Source organism: Oryzias melastigma, linkage group LG4 (genome assembly GCF_002922805.2).
Source record: "Oryzias melastigma strain HK-1 linkage group LG4, ASM292280v2, whole genome shotgun sequence".
Lineage (NCBI taxonomy): Eukaryota > Metazoa > Chordata > Actinopteri > Beloniformes > Adrianichthyidae > Oryzias > Oryzias melastigma.
This window is the reverse complement of record NC_050515.1, coordinates 18,571,966-18,587,954: the sequence shown is the minus strand read 5'-3', so window position 1 is coordinate 18,587,954 and position 15,989 is coordinate 18,571,966. Positions and strand designations below refer to the sequence as shown.

General features: G+C 36.0%; 2 protein-coding genes across 5 annotated transcripts in view; both read left to right on the top strand.

Annotated features, from left to right (window-relative positions):
- LOC112150175 (complement factor H) overlaps positions 1 to 11,222 on the top strand; it is a 66,268-nt gene extending 55,046 nt beyond the window's left edge. For 3 of the 4 annotated variants that reach the window (XM_036211593.1, XM_036211592.1, XM_036211591.1), the window contains 3 exons: positions 7,692 to 7,877; positions 8,549 to 8,725; positions 10,317 to 11,222. In XM_036211593.1, coding sequence (XP_036067486.1) covers positions 7,692 to 7,877; positions 8,549 to 8,725; positions 10,317 to 10,510 — 557 coding nt within the window. In that variant the 3' untranslated portion in view covers positions 10,511 to 11,222. Of the gene's footprint in view, positions 1 to 6,803; positions 6,884 to 7,691; positions 7,878 to 8,548; positions 8,726 to 10,316 lie in introns of those variants that run through there. The other variant, XM_036211595.1, reaches the window with a different exon arrangement.
- The window catches only part of LOC118598679 (complement factor H-like), a gene marked incomplete in the record, with an annotated part of 60,185 nt that overhangs the window by 33,149 nt on the left and 11,047 nt on the right, over positions 1 to 15,989 (top strand).

Below are 15,989 nucleotides of genomic sequence, written 5' to 3'. Positions count from 1 at the left end.
AAAATCCTCAGATCTGATGTCTGATCCTCATTACAACTTGTTCAGAATGTGACCTCATTCCAGCAAAGATGGCTCAAAAAGACTCTTACCTAAGATGTGAGAGGAGATATTTGTCAGTTTAAATGTGATTGCGTTTAAACACTATTGATAACATTTCACTCTTTGAGGGCAGATAAAATGCTCAAGAGGCCCTTAATATGAGTTGGTTATCCAGAAATGAAACACTGTTCAAGCACTTTGATTATGGCATCAAATGTGTTCTTGTGGTCACCGACATTTATCCAGCCTTGTACCAAAAGATAGCAGGTTTCAAAATAATTGTTTGGGAGCAAAGTTCTCTGTAGGAGTCAATATTTGAAGTAAGATGTTCGTTTTGGGGGTGTTTCAGTGCCACACATCATACATTTGCAGTGGGCAGTCCATGTGATTTTTGGTGCGATCTATGGTGAAGAAAACATCTGAACTGTACCAAAGACAGCAGCACTATCTTGATCTGAGACACCATGAAACCACAGCCCATTCTTTTGATTTTTCATCTTTTGCGTCTTCTACAAGTCTCTTTGTCACAAAATGGTAAGAACATATTTTGTTCTTTTATTGACTTTTTTAACCTACTGTTTGTTTGTTTTTCATTATTATTTGTTCATATTGTTCTCTAGATTAACACTCACTATTGTTGTTCCTCATAGTAAATCACAGGGTCTTTTTTCCTGTTTTTTTTTTTTTTTTTTTTTTTAAGCTCTCTTAGGTGTTTTCTCATTCTAATTGGATAAACACACTTGATCCTGGTAATCAGCAGCAAACAGAAAACAGGATTGTAGATCTAAAACAAAAACTAGGTTTGGTTATAAAAAATCAACTTGAAATTTTCAAATTTTATTCAAGAGTATGAATGACTTGGAAAAGTGGCTGTGAACGAGAAGACAAGATCAAGAGCAGACAAATGGAAGACTTGAAATTGGTGATGTGTTACATATCAGTGCAAAGCCGATATAAAAAGCTGCATTTATCCATGGACGGAATCATCTTATTCAAGTTGATTGCATGAACAGTCGAGGTTTTACATTATATGAAAGAGAGTGTTTTATCTAGATGATGCTGGATACATCTTAGATGTTAAAGAGTTTTAAAAAAATTACAAAACTTGCTTTGAAAAAACAAATAAAAAAATAATGTTTTAAAGACTGTTTTTTGCAAAAAATAAATAAATACATAAAAAACTGTCTCTTTTTTGTGTGTGGTTTAAGAACATGATTAAATTATAATTTATAGGAAGTTTCCTTTAATTTTTTATGTTTTGTATGAAAACACGTTAGGCAGGCTAATCATTATGAATAAATAATGATTTTTTTATTTCTGGAATTATATACATTTTTTATTCATTTATTTACTTATTTAGTGAGAGCTCAATATTGTGTAGTATAAGGAATTGAATTTGTCTTACTGATTGATTGGTGGTTGCATTTGTAAATTCAACCAAACTTTTAATTTGACTTACAGTATCTTGCCCAGACTCCCTTTTTCGACATGTTTTTGAATGGGTGGAGTAAACTCTGTGCCCCTCCCACTAACTACTTTTTTTTAACCATTTTGAGTTTAAAAGGCAACCAAACAGGGAAGTTGGAGGCTGACTCCACCCACAGCCGAAATTTGAAAATCCAGTTCGAAGGGTGGGGTTTGGGGGCTGGACTGTCATTACTGGAGCTGCAGATCATGATGTGGGACTTCTGAAAATTACGTGGTTTGACCAATCACAAAATGCAACTGTAATATTTCAATTCAACCTTTAGGGGACAGCACACTGATGGTTTTAGACTGTATTTTCAAGAATTAAACCATTTTATTTTCATTTATTAAAAATGTGGCAAGGACCAACAGACAGCACTTTTTAAGCCCCATTTATAGAAGTCAAAAGCAAAAAAAAAAAGTTGATTTAGGGTTTGGTTACCTTTTAACTACAGAATATGAAGTACATGACACCAGAGACAAAACCAGGGCTAAATAAAGCCAACACACAATAATCTGTCAGTTATCTGCAAGTTGTCCTACTTAAAAAGGTGAGAAGTCTGCAAGGATCTTTAACTCCAGTGTTTACATTATTTTAACTACTGTAACTCTCCAACTGTTCATGCATTTTATGTAATTCCAGTGGGTTCTGAAGCAAAGAATAGCAGCCGTGTGCTGATATGCAACACTTTACAGTAGTGAAGTGTTTGTACAATCCACCTAAATCAGCTCTTACTGTCACAGAAATAGCAGTTATGTGAAACACTTTACATTTGTATTGTGTTTCATGATTGAGTAAAGCTGATGTGAAAAGCCACTTTTCTCCACCTCAGAATCAGCTGAATCACAGAGATCGCATCAAAAGTAAAATATTTACGTTTTGTCAAATAATATGTTTTGTAGATGTTGCTGGCAACAGTTTCAGAGTTAAAAGATTAAGAAGCTCTTCTATCCTCCACTCGTTAGTTATAATGTCACGTTTGAGTTGACAAAGGCTGCAACCTCTTCACCAAGGCTAAGACAGAAGAGCTATCTAAAGACACCAGGGACAAGACTGTCACTGAAAACATGAGTGAAATTAACCAATCTACAATGAGCAAGGAGATTGGTGAGAAGAGATCAAGTATTGGAGCAATCATTAGAAAATGAAATTGATACAAGATCACTTAGAATATCTTATCATCTGGTGCTCAAGATCTAACCTCTTGGGGTACGAATGATCTTGAGAACAATGAAAAGCTCAGAACTACACAGGGAAACCAGTCAATAACTCGAAGATAACTAGAACCACAGTACTGCTACTATTTAACGCTATTGTGATAAAAAAAATATATTCAAAAGTTAATGTTTTCTTTACCATTTCTTGGGTTGTATGCTTAGATAGTTTTTTTTTTTTTCTTTTTTAAAGCTAGGTCACACTTTAATTCATTAGAATTAACAGACATTATTGACAGGCTGTGAGAACAAAACTATTTATTACTATCCTATGATAATGAAATACAACTGATTTTATTGAGAATTGAAGTCTTTCAGCATGACCGTTCACAACTATTTCTACAAATATTTCTGGTTCTCACATGGCCCTTTGGTAAAAGTTATTGTCTACCCTTTTTTCAGAGTGACTTAAGACAGTTTCTGACCTCAATCCAGTGGAGAATATGTAGAGAAAGTTGAAAGTTTGTGTTGCTCAGTGACAGTCCCAAAACATCACAGATCTGTATTGAAGAATGGGCCAAGATAGCAACTGTATGTGCAAACCTGTTTAACCCTTCCCCTCTCCTTAGCTTGTTTAAATTAAAAGTGGGGTCATCTGGACCCCACAAGACAGTGCGCTGAACTTTTCTTATCATTGATTTTTGAGTTTCTCTAATGTCCATGCCAGACATAAAATCCTGTCCACCTTTGTCCACATTTGTCATGGAAGGAATCGCATATCACTATGTGGTTGGAGTCATCTGGACCCCAAAGAGAGCGGAAGGGTTAAAACCTACAGGAAGCATTTCGTCTCTGTCCTACCTCATCAGAGTTACATTACAGAGCACTGAGGTAAACTGTAGAGGCAGACCAAATACTTCTCTTCAGCACCATTATGCAAAAATTGTTGTTTACCTTTTGCCACATTCCATCAGGGGTCACACAGGTGGTTTGGCAGAGATTTTAAGCCGGATGGCCTTCCTCACACAATCCTGTATTTTATCTGGGCTGGGGACAGGGAGTCAGTGGGAGACCCAGACTTGGGTCCCTCTACAGTTGCATAGTTAGGCAGTAATGTGAAAGGTCTTGCATAAGGACCCACACTGGATGAAGCTCATTGTGCTCCCTGGGAGGTGAACCACGGGTTCCTGCTTGTCAGGGTGTTCGTTAGATGAACATTGCACACCACTCTCATCTTAAGTGGGACAGCTTGAAGATTTTGTGAGGGTCAGGGCAGGCAGCAAACAATCAGAGTTGAAGATGAAGCAGGGTCAGATGAAAAAGACAATGGAAGTGATAGCAGGGGCTGATGGGAAGGGTAGTGTGGAGTCCCAGGAAGTGCTAGTACTCAGGTAATGACAGCCAGAGGGGGAGACAGGGGACCAATTCATCACAAGTTTGAGACAAAAAGGATCAAACTTTTGTTGCAAATGTAGTTTCCATGGTAAAATCATTCTTACAATTTTGTTAGAATTAAGGAAAACGCACAGGTTTAGATTCAAGATTCAAGATTCAAAATTCTTTATTGTCATCCAACACGCGAGCATGACGGACGAAATTTGGGACTGTGGTCCCGTATAATATAAATAAATATAAATAAATAGAAGAGCAGAAGTTGCACATATTAACAGCGAGGGTATAAATACAAAATGACCGGAGTGCAATTTACAGCTAAAGTGGCAATGGTGCATTGTAATGTCCTTGAGATGTTTCTGAAGGCTGGGTTTGGAGCATTTCGGATAGGTGGCTGGTTTATGGGGGGGCTATAGGGGCATGGGCGTAGACAGAGAGATGGCTAAAGAGCATTCAGCAGACGCACCGCCTCAGGAAAGAAGCTATTCCTGAGTCTGGTGGTCCGGCTCTTTATGCTCCGTAGCCTCTTCCCGGAGGGCAATGGGGTGAAGAAAGTGTTGGCGGGGTGGGAGCGGTCCTTCAGGATGCAGAGAGCCCGTCTCCTGCACCTGTTGGTGTAGAGCTCGGTGGTGGAGCTCAGGCTGCAGCCCACAGTCCTCTGTGCAGCTTTCACCACATCTTTAAAGTGTGATCATTTGAGGTCACTATTATTACTGAGAAATATTATTGAAACAGTGTGATATTTTATATATTTTCTTATGTTGTCTTTTAGCATGTTCACAGCTTCCAGGTGTGCTCCATGCACATGTGTCAGAACAGAGCAGAAAAGATGTGTATCAGCTAGGAGAGACCATACTCTACACATGTGACACTGGTTTCACATCAGACCTGCCCATTAAATATGTGTGCAGCAGTGAAGGCTGGGTGACCCTCCGTCAAGAATCTTGTTACTGTGAGTGAAATATATTTTTATTGTTCTATGTACTATTTTTATTACTCAGTTTATCAGGGAAAACTTACAAAATGAGAATAAAGATGTTCAGCAGGCACATGCACAAACAAGTTAAGTTTAAGTTTATTTTTTTACAAGACTCATTCTTTAAAGATTGTAATTTCAGAAGTTTTGTAGATGATTGGAAATATGAACGTACACTGTATCATAACTACATAATCAATATTGTCCTATCAGCATCCACAGCCACCTGTGAGCGCCCCTCTACTTGTGGAGGGCTCAGAATTACCGGATTACCAGAAAACAACAGTCCAATACCTCCTGGTCATGTCCTAATATTTGGCTGTGATGATCCTAAGAAACGTCTTAAAGGCAGTTCAGTGTTGATCTGTGACAATGACGGACAGTGGAATAAACCAGTACCCTCTTGTGAAGGTAAATACACACTATAGATTACAACAGATTTAAAAAAAAATGTTAATTTTCTAAGCAAGAACAACAATTATGGGAGCCAAAGTGCTTGAACTATTTCTTCCTCATTTATTATAAAAAATGTGAAGAGCACTGTTTAACTTAAGATTCATACAGTTGAGTCAGGCAAAACTGTAAAATCAGACAGGAAAACAAAATGTTTTGTTCTATCTTGAACACGAGAAACTGTTTTTCTGTATCTGAATGAGTTGTTTGTCAATTATTAATTAACAAATTGAATGTTCAGGTACGCATTTTCTATATCATTACTATCAATACATACGTTTGGACTAGGGCACTGTTGATGACTATCACCTATTGTTATAGCAACAACAACAAATAATAACTTGCAGTGGCATTTTTAAATCACTTTTTTTCTACTTTTTTTTTTTTTTTAATCACTGCAGGCCTTCCTTGTGATGTTCCACAACTAGGTCCAAGTCCAGGACTCTCTCCGATCACCTTAAGAGTGAAATCAGGAGGAAAATTAAATGTATTCTGCAACTCGGAGTATGAACTTGAAGGAGCAAATGAAATCGAATGTTTAGACACAGGACTTTGGAGTTCAACCTTCCCAACATGCACAAGTATGTTCATTTCAATGTTGTGAGAGATTAAAAAAAAATCGATTTGGATTCCTGAATACTTCTTAGGATAATAATTCATTTAAACAGTGCTTAACAATTTCCCTAAAATATGTTATTAAATATCAATGAATGTGTGTCCCAGGCATTTCTGAACTTTGTGACCCACCACCACAAGTTCAGAATGCAGTCATTGAAACCCCTTATCAGTGTCAAGAACAGGCAGACAGCTGGATCCAAGTGCAGCAGGTTTATTTGGCACAGACAGGGCAACAGGCGTGATGCACAGCTAAAAGTCCACAAAACTAAATCAGGGTGAGGCAGGCAGGGGTCAAGCACCAGCATGAGGGCATCAGAGGAAAACCAGAGAATTCAGGATCCAGGCGAGGGTCAGGCACAGCAAGGAGTATGTCACAGGCTGAGGCAGAACGGTGGTCAAAAACAGGCTGGGGTCGAGGCAGGCTTTGACAGGAACAGGACTGAATGAGGTAATGCTCAGAATTGCATGAGTACACCAAAACAAGACTTTGCACCTGAGAACAGCCTGAAGCCTCCTTATAAATGTTTGTGGAGATTGTTGAATGAGGGACAGCTGGTGAGGTCTGGGAACGACAGGCAGAGGCTTATGGGAATTGGAGTGAATATGAGGCTCAGGAGAGATTCAGAATTCAGGTGATGGCTCCCTCTGGTGGTCTGAGGGAAAAACAGACTGTTTCATGACAATCAGAGGGAATACGATTCTGGTTCACAAGTCATTTATAAATGCTGTGACAATTACAAGTTGGGAAATGACAAAGCCATCATATGACTATGGGAAGAGAAGAGGATTTCCTCTACCCGTATTTCTAAATCAAAGCCAACAATAAAGTTGACTTAAAAAATGCTGAAGTCTAATGCCATCAGTTCATCGATGGGATGTTTAAAACAGTAGCTAATTGTAACGTGATTCTACAGCATTCTGTAAAGAGCTTGAGGATAGTAAGTTGAATGTCGAGCAGTCATTAAGAAGAGGAGAATACATGAATGGAGACACTATTGACTACAGGTGTGCTCATGCTGAGCAAAATGAAGGCACTGCAACTTGTTATGAGGGCAAATGGACTAAAACAATTGAATGTCCAGGTTAGTATTTTAAATCATTATCCATACATACGCTTGGACTGGGGCACTGTTGATGGTGTTAACTACCTAATATTTTATAGCAACAATAAACAATTACATATTGTGGCATTTTTTAAATGGTTGAAATTATTTTCTTTTCTTTTTTTCTTTTATCACTGCAGGCCTTCCTTGTAATGTTCCTCAACTGGGCCCAGGTCTGAGCACTTCTCCGATCATTCCAAGAGTTAAATCAGGAGGAAAATTAAATGTATTCTGCAACTCTGGGTATGAACTTGAAGGAGCTAATGAAATTGAATGTTTAGACACAGGACTTTGGAGTTCAACCTTCCCAACATGCACAAGTATGTTCATTTTAATGTTGTGGGAGATTTTTTTTTTTTTTAAGAATTGGATTTGCGTAGCATATTTCTGATTACTTAAAATAGTAATTCCTTTTTTAGCAATGCTCAACTATTTCCTTGGTATATGTCACTAAAAATAAAAATAAAAGAATGTGTTATTTATAACAGAAACTTGTGAGATGCCTGATATACCAACAATCCTACGCCTGATGACACCTGTAGAGGGAACAAGAGCTAAGAAGGGACAAAAGTTAGAGTTTGAATGCAGCCAACGAGGAAAATTCATTCAAGGAAATGCAGAGATTGAATGTTTGGAAAGTGGAGAGTGGAGCGATCAGCTTCCCAGATGTGGAGGTAAATTATTTTTTTCTGTGCACTTTCATGTGTTTGAGTAGATTATTTTTTTTTATTAAAGAGCTCATTGTCTACTACAGGCTTGAACAGATGATGAATTGCCAGAGAGGTGGACAACACATAAACTTCCTTTAGATCTGTCTGCCCACAGATCAGTAAAATTCCAAGATCAATTTGAAATAGGTTGAAACATAGAGTAAAAGTTGGACCTTGTGACTCTTTGCTAAACATTTTGCATCAAGAACTAAAATAAAGAATTTCAGAGATTTCATACAACTTACATACTCTCTTTCAATTAAATTTAGCTTCTTAAAAAATTACAGGAAACACATTAAACCTTTTTTTGACAATGGGTTGATGGATGGCTCTCTTAGTTTTAGATTTTATGCTAATTCATTTTTACAAAAGTTGAAATTATGAAAGTAAACAAAAAGATATGCAAGATTTCACAAAGCTTACTAACACAAATGCCTTTTTGTGTACAAACACACATCACTGCAACTAACCTTACTCTCTACGTGTGTGTCACAAGAACTATTGACTTGTAGTTTAATAAAAGTTTGTGAAATGAAACTCTAGATGAATCCAACATTAAAATTAAGTATGAACTTAAAGCTGATAAACTATGATAAAATATATCTATTTGTTTCTAATTTCCCACATTCTTGTAGATAGACGCACATGTTCAGCTCCACCTGCAATTGAATTTGGAGATGTAATGGGAAGTAGAACTGAATATCAAGAGGGTGAGTCTGCTGAATACACTTGTCCAAGGTATTATTTAATGGAAGGAGGGCCATGGCGAACCTGCAGGAGCGGACAATGGACTGGACGTGTTAGATGCATCAGTAAGTTCATCTTCAACTTATTCACCTGTTTTTTGATTTAGGATCCTTGACTATTATTATTCACAACAAACAATATCTCTGACAATATTCTAAATTACATTACAAATGTATTAATTGGCAGTAAGCAAGTGAACAACAGGAAAATGCAAAAAGCTCCTTTTTTAAAGGGCTTTGTTAATATATATATATATATATATATATATATATATAAATTACCAAGTTAATTATTCGATGTAAAGGGTAAAAAGGATTTGAACAAACGCTATAAAACAGCTCAATTCTTAGGTTATATTGAGAGCAGAATAATCAATTGGTCTGGACCAAGTCCATTTAATTTGATCTGGATTTAGTCCTGAATCTCATGTTTGGTCTGTTTTCACACTGACTTTAAACCAGACATTTCTATTTTGAAAACAAAACTTGTAAATAAAGGCAGGTGACCAAAATTTTCTTCAGTTATTGGCAAGGTTTTTGAGGTAGATTCAACAATGAAAAGAATAATTGAAGTCTAAAGATTTACAAACCTTGTCAGGATAGTTCACTAATTCCATCTTTATTTTCTGGGTCAAATTTGAACATGTATTTCAAGACCAGGTGCAACACTTTGTTATTGATACTTTGCTATGGCAGAGGCATGCTGCAAGGTGATGACTGAGGAGACCTCGGATAGGAACGTATACTGATTAGTGTTAATTTAGATTCTTGGGAAAATAGTGTGAGTAAAAATGTGTATCACGTTAAAAGTTAACCTGCATTTATACAACCAAATTGTAATGGTTTGCTCTGTCCTATTGTTGTTACATGTTTGCTCACAGTTGCGTCTTTTCTTCTCTGCGTATTTTGATCTAATGCTCGGCCACGGGGGCGTTTGGGTGCAGTTGTTCCACTCAGAGCATGAAGCCTATTCAGACAGGAAACTCAGAGAGAACGTGAGATCAGTTCAACTGGAAACAAAACAAGACCACCTTGAAAGATGGGTCAGAGAGCGGTTCCTGGTCCTGAACCAGGGTTTGATTGGGTGTTTTCAGACTGAAAAATGAACTCTGGTTCAGTTTTTGCAAACTAAAAGTGTCCAATCTAAATACACCTTTAATACTGTATATCTCAACTTCAACAACCTTTATTGAGGACTTTGGGTCTTACACTTTTGCTTTCAATAAATATGAAATTCCAGAAAAAAATTCAGATATTAAACTTTTAAAGAAGTTAAGATTTTCTTCATGCAACAGTCGAAGTTGAGTCTCTGTGGCGACCCCTGAGAGAACATGCCAAAAGTTAAACTACAATATTCAACTAGCTAATCAGACAATACATTTGTGTTAGCAAATAAATATTTTTTAATCTGGAAAATAGATTTTCATTAGAATAATTCTAATTTAAAGGGTTTATCGGAGTTTGAGATATTCATCAATCGATGCTTGATTTATATGTAATTATATAAGAGTTTTAATTTTATAAGGAAGTGCCATGCAAGAAGTGCCGGTAATACATTTTTTTGTTTTTAATAGTTTTTTTATGTTTTGTTTTGTTTTTCATATTTTTTACCATAACCAAACACAATATATTTGTTTTTTGTTTTTGTTTTTTCCAGAACCGTGCTCTGTGACTAAAGAAGAGATGGACAAACATCATCTTCAGCTTCAAAAACATTGGCTGGATAAGATTTATTCAGAACATAATGATCACCTTACATTCATATGTAAAGAGGGAAAAAGACCTGATGGTAGGGTGGGGATGCGTCAGCAGTGCGTTGAGGGTGTGATTGAGTTACCCACCTGTGTATAAAAGGCTTCAAAGAGCTTGGTATGATTTGTTTGGTTTCGGAAGCTCATAATGTGCCATGAGTCATTTTTTTTTCCTTTTTGTGAACAATTTTTTACTGCACCATTTCAAATAATAGTTCAAAACATAACTCAAATAATCAAATAAGCCTCCCCTTCCCTCCCAAGGCGGTAGCCCCCCAGGGGTTCCCTATGGCAGCCGTTAATCAAACAAAATAAACAATGTGTTAGTCACACACACACAAAATAATAATAGTAAATTGACAAATAGAAAATAAATATATATGGGCATGCCTTCACACATATGCTGTTGCCGCTTGTTAAGTCCGAGGGTCACATGGAATACTTTTACCAATAAACTCAGAAAGTATCTTGGATATTCGACTCCAAAACTCCCGAACCGGGGAACAGTCCCGCATCATATGCTTAAAACTACCAAAGGAATTAAGTGAACACAAATTACAATTGGGACTCTGAACCCGTCCCATACGGAACATTGTGGCAGGGGTGTCTGAGTCATTCATGTTAAACTTTAATCGTTTAAAACAGATTACATTCTTCAGATTCAAAATCAAATTACTGAAAAGCTGTTCAACACATTTTTAATTGTTTTTGATCCTTCATCTTTCATTGCAGATTAAGAATATCTGTATCAACAATTGTCCTGGTCATTTCTAATGTCCTATGCACAAAAATAAAATATAATCTCAAATGTATTGGGTGTTTTGTCTGGTAATTCTTTAATAAATCTCCATTTTAAAAATATATATAGTTTCTAATGAAATCTAACTTTTTCAGGACATGAGCATTATTGCAGTTTTGCATAAAACTGTTGTTTAGTTTAATTTTATATTAGAGAAAAAAAATATTACACATTGTACCACAGTTGTGTGAGTCATAAAGTTCTTTTTGTCAAGTTAGGGCAAGTTCCATTAAAAAGTTGGAATATTAATGGAAACAGAAAGAAACATCAGGAGGAATCCAAACAGATATCACATAGAAATATCTAAAAACATATACTTACTAGGGACATTGGAAAACTGTATGAAGCAAATTTCGAATTGAATGAAAACAAAATGCAAAATGACTTATTACGATGGACAACTTACCCCTTTGATCTTATTTCAAGAATCAACATTATTAAAATGAACATTATCCCACAATTCTTACAAATACAAATTGCAAAATGATAGTAAAATACTTAACTGGATTGCTTTTGATACTAACTTTCACCCAAATAAATTTGACCTCACATTTAGACAATGGTTGGACAAAGGCATAACTGCCTTGTGCACTATCATATGGGAGGGGAAACTTCTTAGTTTCTGGGAACTCCAAAATAAATTTGGGTTAGAAAACCAAGTTTTTTTCAGATACTTACAAATCTGACATTATTTTACAAAATAAATTAAAGTTAATGCAGATAAAAAAAAGTTACAGAATAATTAAAGTTCTGTCAGATGTACATAAAAATAATAAAATTAGACTTATCTCGACATTTCACCAGTCCCTGGTGGAAAATAGAAAAAGTTCAACATTATACATCAAAAGTAAATGGGAATCAGAACTTAATATAGAAATTACAGAAGATGAGTGGTATAAAATGTGTTGCACACAGTGTTCTTCTACTGACTCACAAATATGGAAGGAGTTTGCGTGGAAGAACCTGATCAGATATTTTTTAACCCCTCAAATAAAAAATAAAAAAACACAACCTTGTTGGAGACAATGTGGAAGTTGGTCATGCCCAGAATTAAAATCTTTTTTGCGGTAACCAAATCCATCAAAGACATATTGGGTTATCATCTGCCAAACAAACCCACTGTTCTTTATCTGGGGAATATTGAAGACTCTGTACCCATGGAAAATTTTTATTTAACACGAATTTTGATTTTGGCATGCCAAACAACTGTAACGAAGAAATGGCATCAAGGAGACCCCCCTGCAAAGAATCACTGGCTGGAGATCATCTGGACCATTTATTTTAAAATTATTTTTTTTACAAGAGACAACCATACACTCGACAAAACCTGTTGCAGGCCTTAGACATGGCTCGTGATGACATTCAATTGGGTTTGTCAAGACTGAATCAGGCAAACACGATCATTTATTTCCTTTTTTGTGGCTATGGAGAACAATGCCAGTGGTGTAGATGAAGTCCTCTGGTCTGACCCACGGAGAAAAAATGGTGAAGTTGAATAAATGTGAATCTGGGTTTACAATAAAAAATAAAATATATAAATAAAATCTTAAAATAATTTTCCTTCCATTTTTTGGAGGCGGGGTGGGGTGTTCATTTCTTATAAACAATTTTGTGAACAGTGTTAAGTGCTTTATTGCGTAGTGTGTTGTGATTGCTGTGTGTTTGTTTGTTTTGACGACTGAGTCTTCATTATGACCTCAAAGTGAGATTTTGACTGAAGACTCAAGTATTTTGTACATTTAGCTCATGTTTTGAAAATCGTGTTTGGTGTTTTGGTGTGTTGTGTGTTGTGTTTGACGTGTGTGCGAAAGTTTTGACGACAGTCTTTATTTTGACCTCAAAGTGAGGTCCGCAGAGGGCCCGCGCCGCTCCGCACCTGGTGTGAACCACACCATTGGTTAACATGGGCGCCAAATGGAAGCGGACTCTATTCTGCACCGCAAAGCTTCCATGTCCAATGTGAACAAGGGGTTACACTCATACAGTCAGTTCTTCCGCCTTCACTGCCGGTTTTGCAGGCGACTTTCTATAAAAAAACTCTGCCAATTAAATGCATCGATGTTGATTCAACCAATCAGAAAATCGCCACAACATAATCGCCTCTGACTGGGTGATCAAAGCTCGTGCTACCAAAGGCTAACTTCTTCTGTACTTTGTTTCAGGTGGTAGGCAGTGGCTGCAATTGATTTTACTTAAATTAAATTACTCGCTGTTCAAAAGTTAAAAATGGAAGAAGAGGGAGAAAGTGATTCACTTGTGGATTTTTGTGACTATGATGAGGAACAAAGGGGCCAGTATGAGAACATCCATGCTGCCAGTGAAGGCATCACGATCGATCCGACCACACTGAGCTGCATTTTCAAGGCAGGATTTCAAAAATATCACAATATCATTTCCCAGACAAAAAAACAGGTTTTGAGATCATTAACTAATGTTTGTCACAGTCCAGAGATTTATGTTAGAAACATAATAGTTAATATTAATGGCAGAGAAAATCTTAAGGCTCTAAAATACACATATATAAATAATATAAATAAATAAAATAAATTATAGTTAATATTGACACATATCTAAGAATTTAAAGATGAAAACACTAATAAAGGAGACAACACATTTTACAAATAAAGAAACAGAAATATAACAAGTACTTCATAGTCTATTTAACTTCAAGGAATTGTAAAGTTTGATGGCATGTGGGGTAAAGAATTTATTGAGTCTCTTTTTTTTCCTTCAGGGAAAGAGCAATCTTTCACTGAACAGGCCCCTCTGGTTGAACAACATTCTTCACGGGAAAAAGACCATCAACTAAGTCATACACACAAATTATTTTTCATTAAAGAAATCTAAGATAAATATATTCTTCTGTCAAAAATGACAATGAAATAAATGAAAATGAATATATACACTTTATTAATCTTTTTGGATCATCAGCTTATTCTTCCCATGAAGAAGAACACCATTATGATTATATTCACAAATTATATTTCATGAATAATTTTCTTAAATAAATGTGTAATTCTGTCATTCCACAAGTAGAGATATGGAACTTGTTTTGCTTAATTCACTTTTCATATTCATATAATCCAGTAGAGTATGGATTAACAGTTGACCAATGTATTCATCCTATTTAGTCAGTTGTTGGATGATCCTAAAAACGACCAGAAAGTGTGGTTAGTACTGATGTGCCTCTTTCAGTCCTTGCTGTTACGAGGAGGGTGTTTACATGTTACACACATGAATAAAATCCTCAGATCTGATGTCTGATCCTCATTACAACTTGTTCAGAATGTGACCTCATTCCAGCAAAGATGACTCAAAAAGACTCTTATCTAAGATGTGAGAGCAGATATTTGTCATTTTAAATGTGATTGCATTTAAACACTATTGATAACATTTCACTCTTTGAGGGCAGCTATAATGCTCAAGAGACCCTTAATATGAGTTGATTATCCAGAAATGAAACACTGTTCAAGCACTTTGATTATGGCATCAAATGTGTTCTTGTGGTCACCGACATTTATCCAGCCTTGTACCAAAAGATAGCAGGTTTCAAAATAATTGTTTGGGAGTAAAGTTCTCTGTAGGAGTCAATATTTGAAGTAAGATGGTCGTTTTGGGGTTTTGGGGGTGTTTCAGTGCCACACATCATACATTTGCAGTGGGCAGTCCATGTGATGTTTGGTGCGATCTATGGTGAAGAAAACATCTGAACTGAACCAAAGACAGCAGCACTATCTTGATCTGAGACACCATGAAACCACAGCCCATTCTTTTGATTTTTCATCTTTTGAGTCTTCTACAAGTCTCTTTGTCACAAAATGGTGAGAAAATCTTTTGTTCTTTTATTAACTTTTGTAACCTATAGTCATTTTTCTAGTTTTTTTTTCTTTTTCTAGCTGTCTAAGGTGTTTCCTTTTTGACTTAAATTTCAAATTTAATTTGAAAATAAATCGATTTCAAATTAAAAATAAAAATATGAATGAGTCGGAAAAGTGTTTGTGGACAAGAAGACGAGACCAAGAGCAGACAAATAGAAGTTAAATGTGAGGCTTGACATTTGTAATGTATCACACATCAGTCCAAAGCTGGATTTCTCCATGTCTGAATCAACTGATTCAAGTTGATCACATGAACAGTTGAGGAGTTATAGGATGTCAAAGAGCGTGTGGTGACATCTAAGCTATCAAAGAGTAAAAAATGTTACTAAACTTGCGTTGGAGAAACAAAATAAAAAAAATACATTTTAAGGAATCTTGTTTAATACCAAAAACACTAGTCTCTTGCGTTGTGTGTATGGTTTAATGGCATGATTAAATTGTCATTTAAAGGAAGTTTCCTTTATCTTTTATATCCTATTGGAAAACTCAACCAAACTTTTAGTTTGACTAATCCTACCCATTATTCCCTTCTTTGAAATGTTGTTGAATGAGCAGAGTCAAATCTGTGTCCCTCCTCCTACAGTCTGTTTTTAAAATAAACATTCAGATGGTTTTCAATAGTTCCCAGTAAAACCATAGTTAAAGTACGTGACAAAACCATGTCTAAATAAAACCCATAAACCATCACAAGAATTCGTTAGACTCTGCAAGTTGTCTCAAAAAAACGAGGTCTGTAATGTTTATCGTGGGTTTACTTCAATTGAGAGACAGAATTTGAAAACTAAGAATGTAGGGATTTACATTGAGAGATTTTCAACACATTTATTTGTCTTTTCTATTTGAGTTAATGCAAATATTTTGAAATAACAAATTATTTCTTTCCAAGAACTTTTACTTCTTCA